A 14,992-nucleotide genomic window follows, 5' to 3' on the forward strand; every position below is an offset into this window, starting at 1 on the left:
GTCTGCACTGGCTGCATCCCACCCAGGAGGACCCTGATGCTGGCGTGAGGCAGTTGTCACTCCTCGGTCCACATTGTACTCAGCTCTGCGGCAGCCTACGGCATCGCCCATCCCTGGCTCCTTCGCCCCTCAGCTCCTGCACTCCCGGATGCCTCGCTCCCTGGGGTCTCTGTCCTCTGTGTTGGGGGACGCCTTGGTTGCTGTGTGGGCTCTGCCCTCAGAGGGCACCGGACCACATCTAGGGACATCTGTTATTGTCACAACTGGAGGTGCTCCTGGCATGTAGTGGGTGGAGGCCAAGGACGCCACTCAGCGCACAGGAAGGCCCCACCCCAGAGAACCACCCGGCCCTGGCGTCCATGGTGTCCCTGCTCTAACCTGGAAGAGCCTGGGCCTGGCTCCTGGACCACCCCGCCTCTCTATCCAGACGGGACCCTTGGGAGCTCTGTCCTGTCCCGGGACAGAGTCGACAGCATTCGTCATGCTCTGCTTACCTTCCCTGGGGCTGAAGGGCTCACTCCAATCGTAGCCCTGGGATTTTAAAACGGCGGTGACTTTGTACAAATGGCAGAAGCCGGTCTTGCACTCATTGGCGCGGAGAAAGCAGAGCTCGTCCTCTCCCTCTGATTGGGGGAAGGGATAGAAGATGTCATGAACCTGTCCGGAAAGGGGAAAGAAGATGCGTCAGAAGGTGTGGGTGGCTGGGCATGGTGGCTCACACCAGTAATCCCGGTAGTTTGGGAGGCTGGGGCAAGAGACTTGCTTGAGCCCAGGAGTTTGAGAGATCAGCCTGGACAACATAGTAAACTCCACCTCTAAAAATAAATAAATAAATTAGCCAGGCATTGTGGTGCAGGCTTATAGTCCTAGCTACTCAGGAGGCTGAGGCGGGAGGATCACTTAAGCCCAGGAGGTCGAGGCTGCAGCGAGCTATGACCGTACCACTGCACTCCAGTCTGGGCAACAGAGCAACCCTGTCTCTAATTAGGAAAAAATAAAATTAAAAAAAAAAGCTAGATGCGATGGCTCACACCTGTAATCCCAGCACTTTGGGAGGCTGAGGCAGGCGGATCACAAGGGCAGGAGATCGAGACCATCCTGGCTAACACAGTGAAACTCCATCTCTACTAAAAATACAAAAAATTAGCTGGGCGTGGTGGCATGCGCCTGTAATCCCAGCTACTCGGTAGGCTGAGACAGGATAATTGTGAGACAGGATAATTGCTAGAAGCCGGGGGGAGGCGGAGGTTGCAGTGAGCCGAGACTGTGCCACTGCACTCCAGCCTGGGTGACAGAGCGAGACTATCTCAAAAAAAAAAAAAAAAAAAAAAAGATGAGGGAAGAGGTTCCAATAGCTGCCAGACTCACCAGCTCCGCAGACCCTCTTCCCTGCCAGCCAGGGATGGCCAAGGCCTGAGCTCACTTCTCCAAATAAGGGCAAACCCCACCCATCATTGGCACTCAGCCTTCTGGGATGTAGGGGTGGGGGCAGTGTGACTTCAGGGCCCAGGCAGACACACAGCTAGCGCTTGTCCCGCTTACATTGATCCAGACGTTGGTGACTTCCTCGTACACCACATACGGCTGGACATTCCTGGGGACGGCTCTGGCAGAGGCTAGCCGCTGCTCCTCATTCTCTGTGCTTGGGATGAACAGGGCCGGGGGGAGGAGGACGAGCTGGAGCCACTGCTGGGGACGGTCCAGGAACATGGCCCAGGCACTGAGGGGGAAGATGGATGGGAAGATGGGAGGGAAGCCGGGAGCCTCAGTGTCCTGCAGAGAGAAGCTGGGGACGCAGCGTCCAAACCCGTGTGGAATTAGGGCTGGGCTTCCTGCTCTGGCTTCACCTGCACTTGGCCAAGTAACCCCACAGCACCCACAAGCTTCCTTCCTGGAACATGCTTAGGGGAGGACAGGATGGGTGATGAGACTCCATGATCCAAGTGTTCTGGAAACAATGGCCTCTCTGCTTTTAGAGGTGGAAACGAGGAGAAGCTGTAATAGTTTCTCCTCTTCACTGACTCCTCCGCCCACAGTTGCTATCCTTTATTTCATCGCTTGCTTTATTTTATTTATTTGTGTGTTTAATTTTTTGAGACAGAGTTTCACTCTTGTCCAGGTTGAAGTGTAGTGGCACAATCTCGGCTCACTGCAACCTCCACATTCCCGGTTCAAGCGATTCTCCTGCCTCAGCCTTCTGCGTATCTGGGATTACAGGTGCGTGCCACCACACCTGGCTATTTTTTGTATTTTTAGCAGAGATGGGGTTTCACCATGTTGCCCAGGCTGGTCTCGAGCTCCTGACCTCAGATGATATGCCAGCCCCAGCCTCCCAAAGTGCTGGGTTTACAGATGTGAGCCACTGCACCTGGCCTAAATGAACAATTTTTAAACTTGAATTTATTTTAAGAGGAGATGTCAGAATTCTACGTGGAAAAGAAGCACCTCCACACAAAGAAAGAACAAAGAAAACCAAACCAAAGGGAAGCATCACAGGGATGTAAAATACTAACTAGAGCGGGTGCCGGGGCTCAGGCCTGCAATCCAAGCACTTTAAGAGGCTGAGGTGGGTGGATCGCTTGAGCCCAGAAGTTCAAGACCTGCATGGGCGACATGCAAGACCTTGTCTCTACAAAAAAAAAAAGAAAAAAAAAGTCCAGGCACAGTGGCTCACGCCTATAATCCCAGCACTTTGGGAAGCTGAGGTGGGCAGATCACAAGGTCAAGAGTTCGAGACCGTCCTGGTCAACATGGCTGAAACCCCGTCCCTACTAAAAATACAAAAATTAGTTGGGCGGCCGGGCGCAGTGGCTCAAGCCTGTAATCCCAGCACTTTGGGAGGCCGAGACGGGCGGATCACGAGGTCAGGAGATCAAGACCATCCTGGCTAACACAGTGAAACCCCGTCTCTACTAAAAACTACAAAAATCTAGCCGGGCGAGGTGGCGGGCGCCTGTAGTCCCAGCTACTCGGGAGGCTGAGGCAGGAGAATGGCGTGAACCCGGGAGGCGGAGCTTGCAGTGAGCTGAGATCCGGCCACTGCACTCCAGCCTGGGCAACAGAGCAAGACTCCGTCTCAAAAAAAAAAAAAAAAAAATTAGTTGGGCATGGTGGTACGTGCCTGTAATCCCAGCTACTCAGGAGGCTGAGGCAGGAAAATTGCTTGAACCTGGGAGTCAGAGGTTGCAGTGAGCCAAGATCACGCCGTTGCACTCCAGCCTGGCGACAGAGCAAGACTCCATCTCAAAAAAAAAAAAAAAAAAAAATTTAAAATATTAGTCGGGCGTGGTGACTCACACCCACAGTCCTAGCAAACGTACATATGGAAGCAGCACATAATAGAATTCATTGTTAACATTCCATTGGAAGGCTGGCCGTGGTGGCTCACACCTGTAATCCCAGCACTTTGGGAGGCCAAGGCAGGCGGATCACAAGGTCAGGAGATCGAGACCATCCTGGCTAACACAGTGAGACCCTGTCTCTACTAAAAATACAAAAAATTAGCCGGGTGTGGTGGCGGGCGCCTGTGGTCCCAGCTACTCGGGAGGCTGAGGCAGGAGAATGGCGTGAACCCGGGAAGCAGAGCTTGCAGTGAGCCGAGATCGAGCCACTGCACTCCAGCCTGGGTGACAGAGTGAGATTCCATCTCAAAAAAAACACAAAAAACAATAACAACAAAAAAATTATGAGCCAGGCATGGTGGCTCTGGCCTGTGACCCTAAGTTCTCAGGAGGCTGAGTTCGGGGGAATGCTTGAGCCTAGGAGTTCAGGGGTGCAGTGAGCTATGATTGTGCCACTACCCTTCAGCCTGGGCCATAGAGCAAGACCCCATTTTTACACAAAATATAAAAGGAAAGGAGGCCTAGCAAGTGTGTAGGGCAGGGGAAGCAGTTTTTCTGTGAAACAGGCCCGGATACGAAATACTTTCAGCTTGGTGGGTCATGGTTTCTATCACAGCTACTCCATTCTGCCACTGACAGTCTGCAAACAAGTGGGCGTGGCTGTGTGCCAACACAACTTTATGCATGGACGCTGAGATGTGAATTTCACATCACTTCCATGTGTGATAAAATCTTCTGTGGATCCCCTCCTTTCTGGCCCCAATCATTTAAAAGCATAAATGCCACGGCAGAGGCGGGCCAATCACCTAAGGCCAGGAGTTCAAGACCAGCCTGGTCAACATGGTGAAACTCTGTCTCTACTAAAAATACAAAAATTAGCCGGGCGTGGTGGCGGGTGCCTGTAGTCACAGCTACTCGGGAGGCTGAGACAGAAGAGTCTCTTGAACCCAGGAGATGACAGTTGCAGTGAACCGAGATCGCACTGCATTCCAGCCTGGGCAATAGAGTGAGACTTCATCTCAAATAATAATAAATAAATAAATAAATAAATAAAAGCATAACTGCCGGCCGGGCACTGTGTCTCATGTCTGTAATCCCAGCACTTTGGGAGGCCAAGGCAGGCAGATCACGAGGTCGGATTGAGACTATCCTGGCTAACACAGTGAAACCCCGTCTCTACTAAAAATACAAAAAATTAGCCGGGCGTGGTGGCAGGTGCCTGTAGTCCCAGCTACTCAGGAGGCTGAGGCAGGAGAATGGCGTGAACCTGAGAGGCGGAGCTTGCAGTGAGCCAAGATTGCGCCACTGCACTCCAGCCTGGGCGACAGAGCAAGACTCCATCTCGGGACAGCGGGGGAAGCGTAACTGCCATTTTGAGCTCATGGGATGTATAAAAACAGGCAGACAGCTGGGCACGGTGGCTCACACCTGTAATCCCAGCACTTTGGGAGGCCGAGACGGGTGGATCACGAGGTCAAGAGTTCAAGACCAGCCTGGCCAAGATGCTGACACCCCATCTCTACTAAAAATACAAAAATTAGCCAGGCGTGGTGGCAGGTGCCTGTAATCCCAGCTACTTGGGAGGCTGAGGCAGGAGAATTGCTTGAACTCAGGCAGCAGAGGTTGCAGTGAGCGGAGATCACGCCATTGCACTCCAGCCTGGGTGACAGAGCAAGTCTCCGTCAAAAAAAAAAAAAACACAAACAGGGAGAGGCTGAATTTTGCCCACTGGGTTTTGGGGCCCCCGTTTAGGGAAGCGGTAGAGTTTTCTCCTCGACAAGGGTGGGAGGTTGGGGAGTGAGTACAGGGGAGCACCTCTACTTTGTGACTGAGTTTTTCTGAGTCTGAGGTCTGGGGACACCTGAAATCCCCTCTGTAGGTCTCCTCCACACTCTGGGTAACTGGATCAGCGTGTCCTAGTGGTACTAACACTGGGACTCATAAGTCCAGTGTGTCATCCTCAGACTGGCTGAGGTCAGGAAGGCCCTTTGGACACTGGGCTGAGGCCTGTCCTGGCGGTGGCACTGCGGGAAGACATGTGAGCAGATGGAAGGAATGGCACGAAAGGCCAGGAGGCGGATTCGGTGGCTGCTCAGGGTCCGACGCCCCGCAGGTGAATTCCTCAGGTTCCAGCCGGAGACACTCACTATTTGCCATCCCGGGTCCACCCGGCCCTGGCGATGTACTCCACCTTCGGGAACAGCGAGCTGAACGGCTGCACCAGCTCCTTCTCCTGGGTCGAGACGATCTGAAGGGAAACAGGTGTGGGTCATGCCCTGGCCTGCCCGGCGCTGCTCGGAGGAGAAGGCCACTGCGCAGGGTCCCGTCATGTTCCCCCTAGATTCAGATGCTGGAGTCTCAGCCTCCAGAACCCCAGAACGTGACCTTCTTTGGAAATGGGGCCACTGGAAATGTACTGAGTTAAGACAAGGTTGTGCGGACGAGGGTGAGGCCTGATCCAGCATGACTGCTGTCCTTACGGGGGGACACGTGGACATAGACACACAGAGGGAGGCCATTTGGAGAAGAGAATCGGGAAGCAACGGCCACCAAGAAGCCATGGAGAAGGAGCCCCCTGCCAGCACCTTGGTGTTGGACATTGTCAATTTCAACTGAGTTCCCAGTCTGTGGTCCTTTGTCATGGCCCGAACAAACGACTACACCCAACCGGGGCAGGTGGGCTGGGTGAGCCAATGGCGGCACCCCAGTGGGTGCCTGGACCCCAAGGCTCTGGTCTGGGCTATCCCTTAGAGCCAGGTGGCTCTGGGCAAGCACAGTCCCCAGACCCAGGGCTTCCCCATGTTAAACGGGGCTGGCACAGCGTGTCCAGGGTATTGAGAGACAGGAGACCTGGGGCTTCCTCGAACCTAAATGGGGCTTACATGGGATCTCCAGGGGATCTAGAGAAAGGGGACCTAGGGCTTCCTTGTGCCTAAACGGGGCTGGCACGGCGTCTCTGGGGGATCAAAGGGAGAAACGGCAGCAGGGCCTCCAGCTCTACCACTTGAGTGGGTCACCAGTCCCACATCTCCAAGCCGCCTTGTTTGATTGGCGTCACCCAAGTCCACCTAAAGACTCTGCACGTCTGAGAGTGCAAGGAGCCACTAAAACAGTCTGGCGGGGCTGGCTGCAGTGGCTCACGCCTGTAATCCCAGCGGTTTGGGAGGCCGAGGCAGGTGGATCACTTGAGGTCAGGAGTTCGAGACCAGCCTGGGGAACATGGCAAGACCCCATCTCTACAAAACCCATAATTAGTTAGGTGTGGTGGTGCATGCCTGTAGTCCCAGCTACTCAGAGGCTGAGGCGAGAGGACTGCCTTGAGCCTGGGAGGTTGAGGCTGCAGTGGGTCATAATTGCACCAGTGTACTCCAGCCTAGATGACAGTGAGACCATGTCTCAAAAAACAAGAACAAACAAGCAAAGCAAAAGCCCAGCCTGGAGGGAGGTTTCATGTGGATCACTGGCAAGGCCACTCAGACCTGACCGCCTCAAATCCGCCAGAATGCTCTGTCAAGAATGCAAAAGAGGTTTGGAGGGGGCCTAACCAGGTCAAAAAGCACCCACAACCCTCCAAATTATGAAAACAGGTACGTTTTATCTTACATGCTTCCCCAAAACATTGTATCATTTTTGCAAAAGTGCACAAGGGCCTCCTTGGTTTGTCCCGGCCTCCCATCCTCTGGCGTAGGGGAAAGGAAGGATTCCCTGGACGCCTGTGTCCCCATCGTCATCTCGTCTCCTCTGCCCCAGCCTCTTTGGTCCAGGGCTCCGTCTGTGAGTTCTCCAATGTGATGTTACTTAACTTCCTGGCACCTTTCTGGGTCTTAGGGGATTTGCAACTTCCGAGAGAATGGATCGGTGTGGGGCTATTGGGGGTCCCCAGGGAGGGCAGGGATGTGAGAGAAGGGAGGGATATGCTGGGCTGGAGCGGGTGGCTCGGGAGACGGGCGCCGAGAGAGATGTGGTCACTGGTATGATCTGCTGGTGACCGTCTCGCTGCGGGGTGATGATACCTTTTGCTGCCTGATGGCGCCTACAGGGTGTGGGGTCCTTTGAGATGACCCCCAGGTGATGAGGACCCTGTGTGCTGGATCTGACGAGGTGCGGGGATGGGGACGCAGATCACTCTCCTCCCCACAGTAGCTGACGGGTCCAGTGAACTGATCCCTGAGGATCTGCCCAAAATGCTGGAGGAAACACCCCATCTGAAGCTGGGGTCCCCCAGCCATTTGCCCTGCGGAGTTCTCTGTTCTAGAAACTTGGAGAGAGGGCAGCTCTAGATCCACACATCACCCACTCCGGGGGAGCCTGGGAGAACCTGCCATGCCTGTCCTCGCAGGACCTCTGCCCAGCACTCATTCCTTACCGCAGGGAGGCCAGCTTGCCACGCCGCATTCCCGGCCCTGGCCCAGAGACACGCAGGGAAGGCCCATGGCTAGGCGGGCCAGGCAGCAGGGCTGGGGACTTGGGCGTGTCCCCGCAAGGGAAGTGAGTGACCTGCCCATCCGCCCAGCTGCCTACCCGGCCCTTCCCTGCGTCATCTGGAAGATTCTCTAGGATGCACCAGGCCCCCTTACCTTGCCCTGGCTGTCGGTCTGAAACTCGGCCAGTTTCAAGGCGATCTTGGGATTCTTGCTGCCTGCAAAAACCGAAGTGAGGTGAACGCCAAGCAGGTGTCATCTGTGCATGCCGAGAGCCGGCGTGGGGGGCCTGGGCTGCAGGGTGACGTCCACAGAGAGGTGTACAATTGGTGCGGGGGAGGCAGGAGAAGTCGGGTGTCCCACGGTCTGTCTGCAGGCACACCGTCCCGCTGGTACAGGCGTGACGCCCCTCAGGCAGGGACCTTCTAAGATTTTGGGCCTGGATCGCATTCCCGACAGTGAGGTGACATTCGGCTTTCTCATTTAAGAACCCAGGCCACACCCTGTGCTGAGAGCTGGGGCTTGTGGGAGCCGCAGACACCAGGAAGATGCCATCCCTGCCTTGGGAGAGCTCCAGAGCAGACGGCGAGGCCCAAGCATCACAGTGAAACCACTGACAACGTGACCAGTGGGGTGTGTCCCATGCAAAACAAGGGAGCCGTGTGACAGCCAGACCTGCGCCCTTGGGAGGCCAATGGCAACAGAATAAGGGACCCAAGAGGCTTCTGAAGAGTGGGATTTAGTTCAGGCTCCAAAAGAGGGCGCAGGCCCTAGCAGAGCAGAGAATGCTTAATTTTTTTGGCTAGACCTACAAGAAACTCAACTCCAGCCCTCGTGGCTCTGGCCCCCAGGGCAGGTGACATCTCTGAGCCTCAGTTTTCTCATCTGTCAAACAAGGGGGAAGAGATTGACTTAGCTCATTTGCAGTGGGAGTTGGAAAGACCCCACAGGAAGCTTCCATCTAGCACGGCACAGAGCAGGCACTTGCGGGGTACGGGCAAGAACGATGATCTTATATGGTCCCACGGGGGTTGCAAACCCAAGGCCTGAATGTGGAATCTGGGCTGCATGTGTGTTCTGTTTGGCTCCAGAGACATTTTTAAATAATTGGAAAGAGGTTTAAGAATTGGGAGTGGCCGGGCATGGTGGCTCACGTCTGCAATCTCAGCACTTTGGGACACCGAGGCAAGAGGACCACTTGAGGCCAGGAGTTCGAAACCAGCCTGGGCAACACAGCAAGACTCTGTCTCTACAAAAAATTTAAATATTGGCTGGGCATGGTGGCGCACACCTGTAGTACCAGCTACCTGGGAGGCAGAGGTGGGAGGATCACTTGAGCCCAGGAATTTGAGGCTGCAGTGAGCTGTGATGGTACCACTGTACTCCTGCCTGAGCCACAAGGTGAAACCTTGTCTCAAAAACAAACAAACATGCTGGGCGCGGTGGCTCAAGCCTGTAATCCCAGCACTTTGGGAGGCCGCCGGGCGGATCACGAGGTCAGGAGATCGAGACCATCCTGGCTAACCCGGTGAAACCCCGTCTCTACTAAAAAATACAAAAAAAAAACTAGCCAGGCGAGGTGGCGGGCGCCTGTAGTCCCAGCTGCTTGGGAGGCTGAGGCAGGAGAATGGCGTGAACCTGGGAGGCGGAGCTTGCAGTGAGCTGAGATCGCGCCACTGCACTCCAGCTTGGGCGACAGAGCGAGACTCCGTCTCAAACAAAAACAAAAACAAAAACAAAAACAAACATACAAACAAACAAACACCACTACAGTGTGAGGGTCAAATCTAGCCTGCCTTCTGTTTTTGTATGCCGAAAAATCCTTCTTTCATTCTGAGATGGTTAAGAAGATGAACAAATAAAACAAGAGGGACATTTTGGCTAATATGAAAATCATATATATCTCAAGGTGAGTTATTTGCAATCCAAACTTCAGTCAAGTTTTCTTGGCACGCGGCCACGCCCATTCCTGCACGTGCTGCTTTTGTGCTCCAGCAGCAGGGTGGGACAGTTGCAAGAGAGCCTAGCCTGCCTTCGCCTGGCCCTAGAAGCCTGAGACACCTGTCCCCCTGCCCCTTCCAGAGACGACTTGCTGACCTCTGAGCAATGTGATCAGGAGGCCATGGTAAGCCAGGAGAAAGGGGCGTCCCCTGCAGGGCAGAAGCCTTCCCCCTACACGGCCACAGATGCCCAGAGCACACTTGTGCAGCTCAGAGGGCCTGGGGGACAGTGCACCTCACCAGTCATGCCCCAGGGGCCTCAGATCCCCGGCCTGGCGGCCTGGCCCCTCACATGTACCGAGCACTCACCTGTCCTGGGGTACCGATACGAATCCGTCTTCCTTTCTTCTAGTGCAGGAGAAGGGACATGAATGACCTCCACTTCGGACTCATCGACTTCCTCGTATAGGATTCGCAGCGTCTTGAGGCCCTCTGAACCTTGGTAGGGGTGGGCAAACTGAGGATGCCGGCGGCGGAGTCCCTGCCATCAGCCCACCCTCTTCTGCAGCACCAGGGCCTGACGCTGGGCACCGTGGGCTCTGAAACCAGAACCCCGGCTCTGCCATTCGCTAGACCGTATGTCAGTCCCAACTCTCTGGGCTTCGGTTTCCTCCTCTGTGCAGTGGGAAGCAGAGCAAGGCTATTCCCAGCATGAACTGGCATGGGAAGTGGCCACGTGGGGTGTAACGGGCTGAACTGTGTCTCCTTTTAGGGCAACAGCGATGTCTACAGTCGTTAAGGAACTCTCTAGGTGTTGGTATTGACAGACCACGGAGGTGGTTTGAGGTAAAAGGAGTAAGGGGCAGGAAGGACACAGACTGTGACTCCAGGAGGAAAAGCACGCCCGGGAGCATGGTGAAAAATGGAAGGTACCTACCTTCCCAGGAGGCTGTGGGGCACCACCAGTACCCAGTGAAGCGGTCAAACTCTTCCTGTATGACGAAGGTGGCCACGCCCGCAGACTTGGGGTCGTCCAGGACATTGGATAAACCTAGGGAGAGGGGCGGAGAGCATCAACAAGGGGTGAGCAGCCTGCTAACACTGGGGATGGCCAGGGGCTCCAGGAGAGCATGAGAGAGAGGGAGAGAGAAGGAAGGAGAAGGAGGGAGGGAGACGTATGGAGAGGGAGGGAGAGCTCGAGCCGACTGTTTTCTTTTTTTTCTTTTTTTTTTTTTTTTTTGAGATGGAGTCTCGCTCTGTTGCCCAGGCTGGAGTGCAGTGGCCGGATCTCAGCTCACTGCAAGCTCCGCCTCCCGGGTTTACGCCATTCTCCTGCCTGAGCCTCCCGAGTAGCTGGGACTACAGGTGCCCGCCACCTCGCCCGGCTAGTTTTTTGTATTTTTAGTAGAGACGGGGTTTCACCATGTTAACCAGGATGGACTCGATCTCCTGACTTTGTGATCCGCCCGTCTCGGCCTCCCAAAGTGCTGGGATTACAGGCTTGAGCCACCGCGCCCGGTGAGCCGACTGTTTTCAAGCAGGGCTGCTCCACCTCACACTGCGGACACTGGGGTCCTCTCGGTCTCTAGGGTGGGGCCGTCCAGGGCACGGCAGGGTGCTGAGCAGTGTCCTGGCCTCCACTCACTCCATGGCAGGCCAGGAGCACCCCTGCCCAAGTGTGCCATCTCAAAACGTCTCTGGACATCGCTGAGTGCCCAGGTTTGGAAAAGTGGGACCCGGGCTCATGGGACGGAGAGGCAGCGATCAGTGACTTGAAACCAGGACAAGGAAGGATGGGGTCACTTCTGGTGAGCAGGGGAGTGGACAGAACACACAGGAAGCAGGTGAGATGTGGCCTTGACTTGATGGGGCCAGACAGGCAGAGTGGAGGGGAAGGTGTGCAGGGGCAGAAATGCCCAGGAGCACCTGGCAGAGCACCGTGGCTGGGCCGACGCCTGCTGCAGAAAACCACAGAGCGGCCGGGCGCGGTGGCTCATGCCTGTAATCCCAGGACCTTGGGAGGCCGAGGCAGGTGGATCATTTGAGGTCAGGAGCTCAAGAGCAGCCTGGCCAACATGAGAAAACCTTGTCACAATTAAAAAAAAAAAAAAATATTAGCCAGGCGTGGTGGCGGGCACCTGTAATCCCAGCTACTTGGGAGGCTGAGGCAGGAGAATCGCTTGAACCCAAGAGGCAGAGGTTACAGCGAGCCGAGATCACACCACCGCACTCTGCCTGGGCAAGAGCGCTCCGCCTGAGACTCGCTCAAAAAAAAAAAAGAAAAGAAAAGAGGCCGGGCGCGGTGGCTCAAGCCTGTAATCCCAGCACTTTGGGAGGCCGAGACGGGCGGATCACAAGGTCAGGAGATCGAGACCATCCTGGCTAACACGGCGAAACCCCATCTCTACTAAAAACACAAAAAATTAGCCGGGCGAGGTGGCGGCGCCTGTGGTCCCAGCTACTCGGGAGGCTGAGGCAGGAGAATGGCGTGAACCCGGGAGGCGGAGCTTGCAGTGAGCTGAGATCTGGCCACTGCACTCCAGCCTGGGCGACAGAGCGAGACTCCGTCTCAAAAAAAAAAAAAAAAAAAAAAAGAAAAGAAAAGAAAACTACAGACCTCCTGGGAGACGTGGCAGGCCACAGAAGGTCTGCACGGGAGCGTGGCTTGTGAGGGGTGCATGCAGGAAGACCCTGGCTGTGGGGGCAACAGGGCCTTCTGGAAGCTGGCCAGGTGGCTGTGGTGGCCGTGCACAGGAGGGGCTGGCCCCACCTTGGTGGCAGAAGGTCAGCCGCCGCTCCTCGCCTGTCTCGATGTTGGCCACCCACAGGTCGCTGTTGTTGATGAAGGAGAAGAAGGCAGGGTCGGCAGGGCAGATTTTGGGGTCCATCCGGGGCCCTGAGCACTGGGTCTTGATTTCCAGCGGTTTCATAGGGGACACCTGAGGACAGAGACACCCGGCTCAGGGGGAGGGACCCGCCACGCCGCCCCTGCACGCGGCCAGGGCCGGGGCTCACCATGAAGCCGTTCTTGCCGCCATCGCGGCAGTGGAAGAGGCTGTTGCTGGCCTGGAAGAGGAAGAGGCCGCTCTCGCTGTGGAAGTCGTAGGAGGTGATGCCGAAGACCCCCAGGCGCTTCCGCTCCCTCAGCAGCTCCTCCTCCCGAGAGTAGACCCCGTGGTGGGGCGTGGCCTGGAAACATGCGGGCGACGGGGGCAGCGTCAGCGGGCAAAGAGGATCCCCCACTGGCCAGGGCAGAGATCCTTGGGCTGGGGCATTCCCAAGGAATCTGACTTTGGGCCTCACCAGAGAGAACTTCCTGCACTGGGCAGAATGGGATGCCGGAGCCCCTGACCCAGCGGGTGGCCAAAGATTGCCAGCAAACCTGGCCCTGCAGGACTGGCTGAGTGTCCTAGGAGGTGGCGGGGGAGACTCTGGGGCCAGAAGCCTCCTCACTTCCTGAGCTCCCTCCCCACAGACCCTCTCCACGGTAGATGGGGCCCCTGGGATGGGCAGTCCCCTGCCTCACACCACCAGAGTGCTCTCTCTGGGTCCCTAGTGCCAATCTTACGGACTCCCCACCCTCCTACCCTGTTCACAATCCCTTCCCATCAAGAGCTTTCAATTTTGTAATCCCAGCACTTTGGGAAGCCAAGGTGGGCGGATCCAGAGGTCAGGAGTTTGAGACCAGCCTGGCCAATATAGTGAAATCCCACATTTACTAAAAATACAAAAATTAGCCGGGTGTGGGTGGCACGCGCCTGTAGTCCCAGCTACTCAGGAGGCTGAGGCAGAAGAATCGCTTGAACCTGGGAGGCAGAGGCTGCAGTGAGCCGAGATTGCACCCCTGCACTACAGCCTGAGTGACAGAGCGAGACTTTGTCTCAAAAAACAAACAAACAAACAAAAAAGCAGAATCTAAAGCAAAATTACCCCCTACACTCTGTGGAAAGTAGTGTAAATATGAGGACATTGGCTTGGGGACGCAGAGACAGGCCAAAGTGAGGGCCAGTGAACCAGTGGTGGAGAAAGTGGGAGTGCCAGGATCTCAGAGACACGGTTAGATATCATTATTGTTACATTGTTATGTTTATGTTGTTACTATGTTATAATGTTATATTATTTTATTGTTACATTGTTACTATTTTAGAGCCGGGGATTCGCTATCTCCCAGGCTGGAGTGCAATGGTGAGATCATGACTCACTGTACCCTTGCACTCCCGGATTCAAGTGATCCTCCCATATCAGCCTACCAATTAGCTGGAACTACAAGGCGAGTGCCATCAGGCCTGGCTAATTTTATTTTTTGTAGAGACAGGGTCTTGCTGTGTTCCCCAGTCTGGTCTCAAATTCTTGGGCTTAAGCAATCCTCTTGCCTCGGCCTCCCAATCATCAAACACAAAAACACGCCAATGCAAAAGGCATTTTTCCTCCCTCAACCATCCCCAGAGAGCCAACACTGGGTGAGATTAATAATTAACCAGTCTCTCCAAAAGGGCCTCAAGCCAGGTTAATTCCCAGTCTTTGGTGATGCGGTTAAAAGAAAGAGATGCTTTTGGTAAGAGTTTCTCTGTTGCTTGAGTACAGGTGGTCGTGCGGAGGAGGGAAGGCTCACCCGCCACAGTCCACAGGACGGAGGGTTTGCGGAAACCCACAGCCGGTGGGGAAGAGAGGTGACCGAAGGTGTGTATGGCCTGTGGGGCTGGCCTTTGCCCACCTCCTCGCCCACGGCAGGGCCCACGCCCAACAGCACAGCTCACCTGGAAATGATCCAGCATCTGCTTCCAGGACAGGAGCAGCAGAGCCTCTTTCCGGACCTTCTTGGGAATCTCAGAGTAGAGGAGGGAGTTCTCTCGGCTGCCATATGGCATCCCTAAGGGGAGAAAGGAAACACCCAGAACGGGTACCCTGGCTCAGGATGGGGAGATGCCCTCAGCCACGATGCTGACTCCCTGCGGCTGGGCCTAGCTGGTTCCCTCTGTTTCTAGAACATTCTACCAGACCACTGGCGGGAAAGCCCTCCCAGGAAAGCTATGGATCCCGGGTTTGCATATGTAGGCAGTAGGGTCTTCCACCTGAGATACTTCTGATGAATCTCATGGCCCAAATTACTGAAGAAACAGCACACAAGAGGCTGAGCACAGCAGCTCTCGTCTGTAATCTCAGCACTTTGGGAGGCCGAGGCGAAAGGACTGCCTGAGCCCAGGAGTTTGAGACCAGCCTGGGCAACGGAGCAAGACCCCGTTTCAAAAAAAAGAATAAAATAAAATAAAATAAAACAGACAGAAGAAAA

The 14,992-nt window shown here is 55.2% G+C and overlaps 1 protein-coding gene across 50 annotated transcripts in view; it reads right to left on the reverse strand.

Annotated features, from left to right (window-relative positions):
• The window catches only part of DPP9 (dipeptidyl peptidase 9), a 53,042-nt gene that overhangs the window by 18,787 nt on the left and 19,263 nt on the right, over window positions 1–14,992 (reverse strand). For 33 of the 50 annotated variants that reach the window (XR_013409565.1, XR_013409564.1, XR_013409562.1 and 30 more), the window contains 9 exons: window positions 14,460–14,572; window positions 12,718–12,891; window positions 12,473–12,641; window positions 10,640–10,753; window positions 10,072–10,200; window positions 7,919–7,980; window positions 5,489–5,589; window positions 1,543–1,720; window positions 495–657 (listed from right to left, as the gene is read on the reverse strand). Coding sequence is in view for 31 of the 50 variants with exons in the window: in XM_077979268.1 (XP_077835394.1) it covers window positions 495–657; window positions 1,543–1,720; window positions 5,489–5,589; window positions 7,919–7,980; window positions 10,072–10,200; window positions 10,640–10,753; window positions 12,473–12,641; window positions 12,718–12,891; window positions 14,460–14,572 (1,203 nt within the window). In the remaining 19 variants the exon portion in view is untranslated. Of the gene's footprint in view, window positions 1–309; window positions 658–1,542; window positions 1,721–5,488; window positions 5,590–7,918; window positions 7,981–10,071; window positions 10,244–10,604; window positions 10,754–12,319; window positions 12,642–12,717; window positions 12,892–14,459; window positions 14,573–14,992 lie in introns of those variants that run through there. The other 17 variants (XR_013409556.1, XR_013409555.1, XR_013409554.1 and 14 more) reach the window with 8 other exon arrangements.

Source organism: Macaca mulatta, chromosome 19 (assembly GCF_049350105.2).
Source record: "Macaca mulatta isolate MMU2019108-1 chromosome 19, T2T-MMU8v2.0, whole genome shotgun sequence".
Taxonomy (NCBI): Eukaryota; Metazoa; Chordata; class Mammalia; order Primates; family Cercopithecidae; genus Macaca; species Macaca mulatta.